At 38.4% G+C, this 13,373-nt stretch overlaps 1 protein-coding gene across 2 annotated transcripts in view; it reads right to left on the bottom strand.

Moving 5' to 3' along the window:
* The window catches only part of LMCD1 (LIM and cysteine rich domains 1), a 385,448-nt gene that overhangs the window by 210,709 nt on the left and 161,366 nt on the right, over window positions 1–13,373 (bottom strand). For both annotated transcript variants that reach the window (XM_044077518.1, XM_044077519.1), the window contains exon 3: window positions 5,228–5,483. In XM_044077518.1, the coding sequence (XP_043933453.1) occupies window positions 5,228–5,483 (256 nt within the window). The remainder of the gene's footprint in view (window positions 1–5,227; window positions 5,484–13,373) is intronic.

Raw genomic sequence — 13,373 nt, 5'->3', positions numbered from 1 at the left:
TGTATTATATCATACCTGTAGGATTATAATAAAGTGTAAAGCCTTACCCGGGGCAGAGCAAAGGAAGCACCTGCCCAATGTACAAGCTGTTGGAGGGCAGGATTGGCACTCTAGGAGAGGTGCCGATCAGTCTCTGTAAGTCAGTGATGCAATTGCTGGTGCTAAGTGCAAATGTTTATCAGCATGCAAGCAGTAAGTATTGATTGGTAATCGTTTAAGCAGTTGTGATCTCAGTTACAGATGCTTAAATTATTTCAAAGGTTGTCTGTAGTGTCTTTTGCCTTGCAAACTGTATAGCTCCTTGCTACAGTACTCTGCAACATGCTTGATACTATACAGCTCCTTGCTAGCACACTCTGCAGTATGCTCTGTACTGTATAGATCCTTACTAGATTACTCTGCAGTGTGTTTGGAAATGTACAGCTCCTTGCCACAGTACTCTGCAGTGTGTTTGGAACTATACACCTCCTTGCTACAATACTCTGCAGTACTTTTGGGACTGTACAGCTCCTTGCTACAAAACTCTGCAGTATTTTTGGAACTGTATAGCTCTTTGCTACAATCCTCTGCAGCACTTTTGGAACTGTACAGCTCCTTGCTACAATACTCGTTAGTGTCTTGGGAACTATATAACTCCTTGTTCCAGTACTCTACAGTGTGTTTGAAACTGTATAGCTCCTTGCTACAGTACTTTGCAGTGGGTTTGGAACTGTACAGCTCCTTGCTACAGTACTCTGCAGTGGGTTTGGAACTGTACAGCTCCTTGCTACAATACTCTGCAGTATTTTTTGAACTGTATAACTCCTTGCTACAATCCTCTGCAGCCCTTTTGGAACTGTATTGCTCCTTGGTACAATAGTCGTTAGTGTCTTGGAAACTATATAACTCCTTGTTACAGTACTCTAAAGTGTGTTTGGAACTGTATAGCCCCTTGCTACAGTACTCTGCAGTGGGTTTGGAACTGTACAGCTTCTTGCTACAATAATCTGCAGCACTTTTGGGACTGTACAGCTCATTGCTACAATACTCTGCAGTACTTTTGGAACTGGGTAGCTCCTTCTTACAGTACTCTGTGGTATTTATGGAACTGTATAGTTGCTTGCTATAATACTTGGCAGTGGTTTGGAATAGTTAGTACCTTGCTACAATACTCTGTAGCACTTTTAGAACTGTATACCTCCTTGCTGCAATACTCTTTAGTGTCTTTGGAACTATATAGCTCCTTGTTGCAGTACTCTGCTGTATTTTTGGAGTTGTACAGCTTCTTGCTACAGTATGTGGCAGTGCGTTTGGCACTGGACAGCTCCTTGCTGCAGTACTCTGCAGTGCATTTGGACCTGCATAGCTCTTAGCTACAGTAATTCGCAGCACATCTGGAACTGTATAGCTCTCTGCTAGAGATCTCTGCAGTGTGTCTTTGTTTGGAACTGTATTATTCTTTTAGAGCTGTTTGCTACTTAACTGAAATTTGTTGAAGAAAAGAGCTAAAGAGTTTTTTCCCTTTCTTTCTTCTTCGGTCCTTAATTCTGGTTGGGTAGACAATCAACTAGGAGAATTTCCAAGACTGCCATCTGCCCGATGTATATCTCTGATTAAGGGGAAACTATGTATCCAAGACTGACCACTCCCATATGTCTACCATAACAATTTAGACTACCTTCTACTGACAATTACTTAGTATCTCATCTGGAGTTCTAAGTACTGCAGATGTCTGTATCCTTATATTTTCTTCCCGGGAAGAGGTACAGTAACAATAAGCAAGGACATAACACCATGTCCCAGACTGGCTTCTGATTGCATAATGCAACTTTTTTTACTGTTTATTATATTACAATGCCTGCTGCTTGACATCCTATAATTCTGCAGAGGGTGTTCTCTCTTTCTCTCTGCCTCTCTTTATGCTTGTACAAATCTTCTGTGTTATGGCACAACTGGTTGCACTACTAAATGACATGGGTTATCTGTGTTCTCCCTCTGCACTGATGATAGGCATCTATGGTATAATTTGTTGTATTTAAAACCTTTTTGCTGAATGTCTGAGTCATGTCTCAAAAAGGTCCTTCATGCTTTAATCTACCTATTCAGTTACCAGACATCAGTAAATAAATAAAGCAGACCATATATTATTCGGAATATACCGTTCTATCTCACACTGACTGCCCTGCAAAAATTACAGCTGTTATCACAGAACCGTGGTATTTCAGATTGCATTTGTCAGACAAAGGGTTAACTGTTGTGCACTGTAATATAATTTCTAAACATATGGATGTAGCAAATGAAGACAATTGTCAGAAAACAGCCGCCACCAGTAAAATAGTTTGTGTTTAAGAGTAAATGGCACCACCATCTGTAAATATCATATTTCCTTACACAAGGTTAGCATTATCTTATTTTTACAGTAAGAATTTCGTGTGAAGCCCTGGCTAATATTCTCACCTTACAGCATGGCATTTACAGAAATAAGTAGCTGCTACTATTAAAAAGTTCTCACTTTGTATTGTTAAACTGTTCAGATATCTAAATCTCAGCACAAGGTCTGTATGGTGCTATGGCAGAAACAGCTCATCACTTCTGTCCGTACATCCTGGTATTTGGAATCATCACTTCTGTCCGTACATCCTGGTATTTGGAATCATCACTTCTGTCCGTAAATCCTGGTATTTGGAATCATGCCTTTATTGTTGTCTTAATCCCCTAGCTAGTGACCTAGTCTGCCTCTGAGCACTTGTGAAAGACAAACATCAAATACAGCACACAGCCATTCCAGATGGGTGAGATGTTAGGATAAAATTGGAAATGCCAAGAGTTATTAGAAACCTTGTAGCTACACAACAGAGAGGTGATTATACTCATATGTGTCCTGTGATGCATTCCACAGCTTACCACTATAAATCTGGACCTGACCCTTTCCCCCATAAACATTAAAGGGAACCGCAGACAGAGAACAGCATTCTGCAAGTAACTAAGGCAAGCCTGAGCCTGCTTCTGTTAAATACTCCCCTGTGTTTACATTCAGTAAAACATATCCTGACAAAGCCACCACACTTTGTGTACCCTGACAGTTTATTACCCACATGGGAAAGAACAGTCACTCCATCTAAATGTAACATAGTTTGTTATCAGGAAGGTAACATGAAAAGACAACTAAAAAAGAAGGGATAAGCTTTCAGTATTGTTCCCACTTTCACCAGTTTTTAAGTCTTTAGTGAAACAGCTCACAAATGCTACCAGAAAGCACTAACTTACCACATTTTCTATTCTGTAAATCCATCACGCACTTCAAAAGGTCACAGATATTCCAAGGTCACAGTCTCATGACTCCCTTGTCAGTCCCCTCCCACATGTTGAGCCTCCTTTGTGCAGGAGGACCATACTATCAATGGTATCCATCCAATCATCTGGGTTATGTTTAAAGGAAGATAGTGAGTCATACAACTTAACTGGAGAGTGACTTTATTCCATAGGTTTGGGAAGCACTTTGTAAAACCTGTCCCACTACCATGTTTTATGTATCTGTTGCTGAAGATTTAAGTACCTGGTTCTAGTACTGGTGACAGTATTTGAGCTGCAGAGATACTGGCAGTCCAGGGCAATCAGGTCTCTAATGGAATGGTAAACAAGACAGATATGCCCACTCAAAGTCTGTAATCATCATCATCACCATCATCCCCATTTTTCCAATTTTCTACATGGGGTCGGGGTGTCATGTGAACTGTCTCCATCTGTCTTGGTTTACTGTCACTCTCCTGTCTTCATTGACAGTCATACCTGACTGTCACAGGTCTTCTCTCACATAATCCATCCATCTCTTTGCTTGATGTCCTCAGTTCCGCTTGCCTTCTTCAGGTCTGTCCCAGCTTTTCTTCACTCGATTGTCTTCTGCTTTCCTGAACATGTACCTGCACCCCCTGTAATCTGTACTCTTTGACCTACTCTGCATTTAGAACTACTTGTGCTTCTGCTCTGATGTTCTCATTTCTTCATCTGTCCCACAGTGTGCATCCTTCCACCAGGATTGCATCAACTCCATCACCACCAGCTTCCTCATCTTCTCTGCCTTCACTGCCAAGATTCCTGTATCATACAGTGGTAGTGGTTACACCAATGTTTTGTACAATTTGCTTATCAGCTTCTTTGGCATTCTTCTGTCACAAACTACCATTGAAACCTTGTGCCAGTTGCCTGCAGCCCCTCTTATTCGAGCTTTGACTTCCCTTCTCCTCATCTACCTCCTCTTTCCAGATACTTGAAGCTGTTTAACATTTTCTACTATTTCCTTTCTATCCCAATTTTCATATTTTTCTGATTCTTCCATTTGCTCCCATTACAACTGTTTTACCTCTAGGTAGTTTCAAACCATGTGCCTTCAGTATTGCATCCCATTCCTCTATTCTTTGCTGAAATTCTTGTTTATAGTCAGCTTGTGAAGACACATCCGCATGCAGCATCTTTGTCGATCTGTCCCTTGTGACCGGTTTGCTAGTCTACTCCTTTACCAGTGTGAACAACAGTGAGCTCAGAACCAAACCCTGATGTCCATTTGTTCCCAATGGGAGCCCCTCTCAGTGTCTGACCACTGTTCACACCTGTGTCCTTGTGCCCTTGTATATAACCTGTACTAATTCTGCCAGTGTTTCTGGACCTTCAGTCCATCAAAGAACTTCTCAAATCAGCCTTCTTGGTACCTTGTAATATGCTTTCTCTAAGTCTAGGAATGCCTAGGTGGACTCCTTCCTCATTTCTATTTTCTTCTCAACTATCTGTTTCACTGCTATTTAACCACATTCTACTTAGTCACTTTTTTCAGTTTCCTAATTTCTTCACATGACTCATGCCTTCATGGATTTTCCAGTCTACTAATCCATTTCTTGAATCCAGAACCCTCTGTTATGATAGTCTTGAGAAGTCAACAGCTAAGCATGAGGGAAGGAATTTTAAAGAACATGCCCCACACCTGACTCACTGTGCTACTGTCTCTTCCTTGCCCATCTTTCAAATTGTAAAATGAAAATATAAGAGGTGAAATAATGGACAGCAGTAGTAACTAGAGAGTCAGATAACTGGCAAAAGAAGGAGGTATAAAATAAGTAAAAATAATCATAGCTGTCATACAGGACTACCAAAAAGGTGTACAACTTTTGTCCTTCAGGTTAGTTTTCGCCACCTGTGTCACTTAACCCATTCTGTAGTGATAGCTAATGCCTGCTATCAGTAGATCTGATCTTACCAATTTCTGAGTTAGTCCAGGTGGTGCCCACTCATATGTTACTGTGTCAAAAGTTGGATCCTTCCGAGAAACAATTGGATTGGTAATAATCATCCGATTTCTTTTGTAAATTCGAGCTCCATTTCCGCCCTTCACCCTGGCTGTAAGGTTAGAATATGCTGAATCTCCCAATAAACGACCAATCTTCCGATCATCTTCTGCATCAGAACCTGAGATGTGATCCTCATGGTTACAGCGGCATGACATGCAAACCTTTCTGCAGTGGACAAGATACAAAAACATTCTGTTGTTATTAAATACATAAGAAGTGTATGATCTCTAGTGAATATAACTTTCATCTAAATTACTGAAAAGCTCTACTCGCAGTTGAAAAAATAGAAGATAAACACTACATTGTTTCTTCAAGATTTTAATAAATTAAAATAGCATGTTTTACAGAAAGTTTTATTTATAAACTGAGGTACAGGACTGATCTGCAAAGACCTTTTCCAGACTTGGCCTAGGATTACTGTCAGATTTAAGTGGTTTGCTCAGTCACACAGTAGGTAATTGAAGGCTGAGGTAATCAAACTCTGAACTGCTGAAGCAGCTTACAAGTAGCTCGCAGCCTTAATCCTTTATTGTAAATCACAGACAAACTTCATGACTATGATCAGAGAAGACAATATTAGCTAATGTGGTTGGTTAAATGTGCCAAACCTGAATAACCATCCTAAATAAAGACGTACCACATAAAATGGTTAAAACAGCTTGTCCATGCTACAGTTCCGAGTCAGAATAGTAAAAACATAATGCAAGGGATAAGCAGCAGGAACTACTGCCTGTACTAGGTTAAAGCCTAATTAATTTGTGAAGTACCCTTTGTGATAACAATGTTAAACCATTTTGCACAACCTGACTCTGTACCCAGCATTTATCACAAAATAAGGCTTTACCTATGAAAATGCCCCCCAACCTGCTATTCAAAATGTGGCAAAATGAAATCTACAAGGTAACAAAAACCTAAATAGAAAAATATCTAAAAAGTACACAATGACAAACAATGCAACTTTTTTTACAAAGGTTAAAGGTCATGATAGAAACAGGGATTTAGTATTTGTGTACATTGTTGTGAGCCTAGGATTTCACAGAAATGTTATCTGGAGAGCAACAGAAAAAAAAGCCACATTTACAGCAGAACTCTGTAAAAGTTATTTGCATCTTCAGGAAAACCATTAACTTCCACTTTGCATGGCCAGAAACCCAATGGCATTACAAGGCACTTAGACATGAAGAATTTCAGATCATTTGTAAAATCAGTGGCAAAACTGCAGGTGTTTCACTGTGGGTACGATTCAGAAGGATCCTTTCCACTTACACTAGATCGCCAATGCAGTCTGGTCAATTACGGTGATGTAGAGAATCTCTGATTCATAGACATGCTAAAGCCAAGGAAAGAAAACCCTCATCAGCAGCTCATTACCATATCTCTGAATCAAACACTGTGGTGTTAGGCCTGACAAAGGCTCATTTTTGCTGTTACAGAACAGAAGCAGTAGTAATGCAGAAAGTACAGCAACAGCGGAGGGACTGTGGAACTGTTACACTTCAGAGAGTGACATGATAGATTATAATGCTGTCATATATAACAGTAAGAATGATACGAATTGTTTAAATTATTTGTGTAATGGCAGTTACTTTAGATTCAAAAAAATGAAAAAGCTGAACAAACCAGTAATGAGCCATGACAAATCTAATATCAGTTACACAAAAGATTCAGTGACCAAAATAAATACAATATGGTTGCTGAAAAGGGAAAAAATATGGTAAAGTGTTAGGGGGCATGATCGACATTCACTGATGGGTCTTCAGTAGATAATACTAAGAGTACTTATTCATTTAAAGTACCCCTATATCTTATAACAATTACTATAACTAAAACCTATGCATATGCAATATATATACTAAATACATATATATATATATATATATATATATATATATATATATATATATATATGTGTGTGTGTGTGTGTGTGTATGTGTGTCTAAAAAATATATATAAAATAATGAATAATAACATATTATATCAGAACATGTCTGCCCTTTAACATAGGTTTTATTCCATTACTAATATTTAACCCAGGTGGATGGTCTGCTCTAAAATAATTATAAATTATAAATAAAGTCAGAGGTCACAGCAGCAGTCGAAAACGCACAAGAAACCATGAAGATGAACACAAGAAATACAAGAATGCCAAGGTAGGCCAGGACTTGAAAAGCAAGAAAATGAGGATTTAAACGTATTAATAATGAATTTGCATAATTTATCAAGCATTATATTGAGTGTACCACAATTAAAATTGTTGAGTAAAGGTCTGACATTTGTACCCTCAGTAGCAGGGGATTTAAACGAAATGCTGACAGAGTTAAGGCTGTTTGCAAGAAATATTAATTTGAAATTATTATATAAAAATTATTCTCAGCATGGTACTGTATTAAAACGATCTAGTACATTTGCACATTGTAATACACCTACAGTCAAAGCTTTTGTCAGTATGTGTGAACAAGAATTATATGAGCTTTATTTTTCAGATCAAAAGGGTGATAGATTTTTTAACCTTAACACTGAAGAAAGGGAAGCTTTGTTTACTTTGTGTTCAAATGAAGATATAATTATAAAATCTGCAGATAAAGGGGGCAAGATTGTTTTGATGGATACCGCGCAGTATAATGAATGGATGTATGAATTTTTATCTGATGCCTCTACTTTTGTGAAAGTTGATCAAACGTTTTTATATGATACTATTATGAGGGTTAAAACCTTTCTCTATGAAATATTGATGGATGGTATTATTACACATCAAACGTATAGTTATTTGTATATGGCCAATCCCATTACACCCTTTATTTACGGGTTACCCAAGATTCACAAAAATCTTACAAAACCACCGATACACCGATACAATACGACCGATTATGTCAGGTAAAAAATGGGCTATGATGGCTGTTTCTAAATATGTAGATAAGCAGTTATCCCCTTTATTGAAAGGTTGTCAGAGCTTTATTAAAGATAGTCATGATTTTTTGCAAACTTTAAATGAATGGTCATTAAAAAATGTATGCTTTAATATTCTTTTAGTTACGTTAGGTCAATGTTCACAGTTATCCCCAATGAATATGGGGCTGAATCTATATGTGAATATCTGACTATACATAAGGCCTATGATGTAGTAAAAGTGAATCTGTTTTGTGCTATGTTAGACTATTGCTTTTAATAATAATGTATTCATGTTTAATGATGATTATTACCATCAATGTCTGGGGGTGGCAATGGGTACACCAACAGCAAACACTTATGCAATTTAGTTTTGGCTAGATGGGAGGAGAAATATATATTCTCTGACACAGGAACAAGTTATAGGAATGATCACCTTGTATTTTTTAAGAGATTTGTGGATGATGTGTTCTTGTTATGGAAAGGTACAAGAGATGAGTTAACCCTGTTCATAGAATTTTTACATTCCGCTACAGATTTTTTAAGATTTGAAGTTACTACTTCATATAAGGAAATTAACTTTCTAGATATAGTGATTTCCAGGAAGGATGTCTGCTTTAATTCTAGAATTCACAGGAAAGCTGTACCAACAGTTACATATCTGCATTCACAAAGTTTACATCCCAGGCACATTTTAAAGGGGTGGTAAAAGGCCAATTTATGAGAGCTAGTAGGCTTAATATGAAAGATCAGACGTTTAACATAGAAATGGAGGTGATAGCTAATAATTTTATGGAGAGGTGATATAATAGAACCATGACAGAAGAAATAAAAGAAGAAGTTGGTGAATTAAGGAAGGATGTGGCTAAACCATATTTATCAGGAAGGGCTGATAGTTTAGAGAACTGTACACATATAAATGAAACTTCAAGTAGAGTAAATTACATGATGAAATATAACTGACACAGAAAATTAGTTTAACAAATTATTAAAAAGAAATGGACTATTTTGATGTCTAGCCAGGAAGTGACAGAGGTAGTAGGAACATCGCCCCATTTTTCTTTTAAGAAAGAAAAAAATTTAAAACAATATTTATGTTATAAAGACATGAAGGGTAATAATACAGTGCATATTTCCATCAAGACGTTTGTTACTAAACCATGTTATAATTGTGCACATTGTAGAGACATTAATATGGATATTTGTTTCATGCACCCACTTAGTCAGAAGATATTGGAGTTTAGGGCTTCAGGCACTTGCAATACAGAAAATGTCAACTGCGCCTGCTGGCAGAGTTTTTATATTGGCAAAATGAATAAAAACCTGAAAGAGAGAATAAGTAGACACTGCTCGGATATTCGTAGGAATATTCCTGCTAATGCTGTGGCTAAGATGTAGCATTATTAGGAATAGAGCTTACATTTTTGTTTAGAATTCTGCAAGTAGTAAAGGTGAACAAAAATGGGGGTGATTTAATAAATAAAACTAAGTTGGCTGAGTACAAGTGGATAAATTATTTTGGAGCGGACAATCCACCTGGGTTAAATATTAGTAATAGTATAAAACTTATTTTAAAGGACAAACATGATCTGATATAATATGTTATTATTCATTATTTTATATGTATATATATATATATATATATATATATATATATATATATATTAGACATATATATGTAGTTAGTATATATACATATATATATATATATATATATATATATATATACATACATATATATATATATATATATATATATATATATATATATATATATTGTATATGCATAGGTTTTAGTTATAGCAATTGTCATAAGATATAGAGGCACTTTAAATGAATAAGTACTATTAGTGTTGTTTATTGTTGATTGGCTGTGTTACTATGTAGAGCTGTATATAAATGTATGCAGCTTGTGGGGTTTTTATCAAACACTGAAGAAGAGTTTTACTCGAAAGCTTTGTTTGCTGTTGTGCTACTGCATTAAAATCCATTCTAGGGTGGACTTTTTGCTGTTTTTTCCTGTTACTTTGATCGGTGCTTCAAGTCCTTTGGCTGATTAGGATATACTTGTTTCATTTCTGTCTTGAGTATATACCAGCATTTGTAAATAAATGCCATTTTTGCATTTCTGGGCAGAATTAAAGCCCCGAAGTGCACCATGTGTGGTAGTGTGGCATAAAATGTACCTACTTTTTTTTTTTTTTTGCTCATCAGTTCAAAGGAGGGAGGCAAGGTGCCACAACAGCCCTGCAGCAAACACTTAGCATCATAGAAGGTACTAGTCAGTACCAAAGACTGCAATTAGTGATGACTGTCCATGTCCAGAAGGGTTGTAGGTGCTATCCCTGGTAAGAATTTATGCTGCCCCATTCACTCATCCAGGTTCATCTTGAACAGTGTCATAGAGGTGCTCTGTTTCTCATGAATTGGTAGCTTGTTCCAAACACATGGCAGTCACTGGGAGATAAATCTGCCTCACCAGCATGTCCTATTTAAGTTGCAGGCCATATTTAAGTTGCAGGAACAGGTTGCCCTAGACCCATTTGATTTAAGGATATGCAGTAAGTTCATTACGTTTGGGTATTGGGTTGCTCTGTAGGCCAGGCATAAGCCTCCTGTAAGAAGTCTATAAGATACGGAGTACAGTGACAGGGATTTTAGTTGTTCTGTGTAAGACACATGCTGGAGGCCCTTGATCTTCTTTGTTAGAAAACTGAGGTCTCTCAAATTGCTGTAGATCCTTAGTATGGTACATATCGAATGGGGCGTTTTACTCAATTATGGACTGGATAAGTGCTGAGTATAGGGGGTTATAACTTCTTTTGCTCTCAAGCCAATGCCTTTACTAATTAAGTGAGCTACGTAGAAAGCTTTCCTTACAATGGTAGACACATGCTGGTCGAAGTTAAGGCTGCAGTCAACCTGTGATCCCAGGTCCCTTACCACTTCATGGGTACTTAGGGTACTGTTATTGATTTAATAGTGCAACGGGACATTGTTTGTGCCAAAGGGAATGATGACGTATTTCTTTGCATTCAGTCTAAGACCATGACTAATACACCAGTCATTTGTGTGTGTGAGACCCTCCTGGAGTATACTGACATAATTTGGGAAATGATTGCACCTAGTTTGCAGTCGTCTGCAAACTTGGTCAGCCACAACCCTTTTGTTTTGACCTGAACTTCTGAAAAGTAAGAAGTATATACCAAACAGTAGGGGGCCCAGCACTGACCCTTGTGGTACCCCACTGGTAACAGGTCTGCTGGTTGATATGAAGTCACCCACTTTGATAGTGTGTATCCAGTTTGTGAGCCAATTGGCATCTCATCTTACAACGAAGGGGTTTACATTAATTTTGCTAAGTTTATCAGTAATGCCTGAATGTGGGATTGTGTCTAAAGCCTTTGCCAAGTTGAGGTATGCTGTGTGGACAGATCTGCCCTCATCAATGGCCTTGGTCACACTTTCAAAGAAATCCACCAACTATAAGAGGCAGGATCTGCCCTTCACAAAGCCAAATTGGGTAGGGTCCAGGGTTTGGAGGTCACCTATGTCTTTATTTATGAGGTCCATAATGATACACTCCATGGCCTTACAGATGAGGCTGGTGAGTCTTATGGGTCTGTAACTTCCCGGGTCTGTTGCTAGGTCACCTTTGTGGAGAGGAGTAACTGTAGCTGTTCTCCATTCTGCAGGAACAAAGCCTGTGGTTAGGCTATGATTGAAAAGTGTACTTAGTGGTGATGCTAGTTCATGTTTTAGCTTGTTTAGAAGACAGCCTGGGATGTCATCTGGTCACAGGCCATGTTCTTTGCCTTGGGCAGGGCTTTGAGGACCTGTTCTTCAGATATGAAAGGTGAGGGGAGTTTGGGGGAGAGTTTGTTGTAAGTTAGGAGGTGATAAGGGCATACTATTTTCACCAAACCTATCCACTAGCACGTTCACTATCTCTGTGGGGTCAGTGTGTGTGATACCATTGGCCACCAGTTCTGCACATGCTTGGGTCCTACTCTTTAGGTTACGTACATAGTTGTAAAAGGCCTTATGTTCGTCCTTGGCAGTACTTGCTAGGTTTCTCTCAAAGGAGCTCTTGGACGATTTGACAAGTTTTCTTTTTGCCTGTTAAAGCTGAGGAGGGTGCCTTTGCATTGTTGGGTCCTTGTCTTTGTTTTCTTGGACAGCAATTTTTTGCATTTAGAGTTTGTTGATGTTGGAAGTCCTCCATGGTAGCTTGATTTTACTTGCGGCTCTGGCTTTGATTCCATCTGGTACAGCTGAGTTTACACACTTATGCAAGTGACTTTATAGGGCTTTAGTGTAAGCTTTGGCATAGTTACCATTTTCAGCTTGGGGTGGGGCCTTGAATGCATTTATACCTTCATCTAGGAGGGCATAGTTTGTCTTGGTGAAGTTTTTTAGTCTGATTTCACCTTTTTTGAGTTCTGGTATTAGCGTCAGCTCAAAGATGACTGATTTGTGGTCAGTTTTAACTAATGAGGGTCCAACAGTTGCAGCAGTGCATCTGTTTGACATTTTGCTGTGGACCAGATCTGGAATGTTTGTTCCTCTTGTCAGGGTATGGAGAATTTTCTCCAGGGCATTTAAATTCACAAAGTCAAGGAACTTTCGGGCTTTCGCGTTTGGGCTTGAGTAGGTTTCCCAGTTGATGGTGGGATAATTGAAATCCCACATAACCAGTGTGATTGGTAATTTGGATTGTCCTCAGCTTGTTTAAGTAGCCTTTGTGGATGTCGTGACCCACGAAGGGGGATCTCTAACTGGCTACGACTTGAATGGGGGTCTTACCCACCATAACCTGGACATGGAGTAACTCCATGGAGTTGTTCAGTCTAACTAGACATGAGGTGAATTTATCTCTAATATAGATAAAAACACCACCTCCTTTGGTTTTTACACATTCCTTTTGCAGTCTAAAGGTGGGAAGGCATTGTAACCTTGCAGGGCTGGGGTACTCTCTGAGGCCTTAAACCAGGTTTCTGTGACTCACATACATCTACATCTTCTAGTGATAGAAATGCTTCTAGGAAGTGCAGTTTTTGATTTAAGCTCCTTCCATTTAGCAGCATGACCCTTATTTTGTTCTGATTGGTTAATTTAACTTTTTGTAATGTTGTTTTCAAGACCTTGCCTAAAAAAGGCACTGTGGTG

Source organism: Protopterus annectens, chromosome 7.part0 (genome assembly GCF_019279795.1).
Source record: "Protopterus annectens isolate FY-2018-M chromosome 7.part0, PAN1.0, whole genome shotgun sequence".
Classification (NCBI taxonomy): domain Eukaryota; kingdom Metazoa; phylum Chordata; order Ceratodontiformes; family Protopteridae; genus Protopterus; species Protopterus annectens.
Note: the sequence above shows the minus strand (reverse complement) of the source record. Positions and strands in the feature narration are given on the sequence as shown.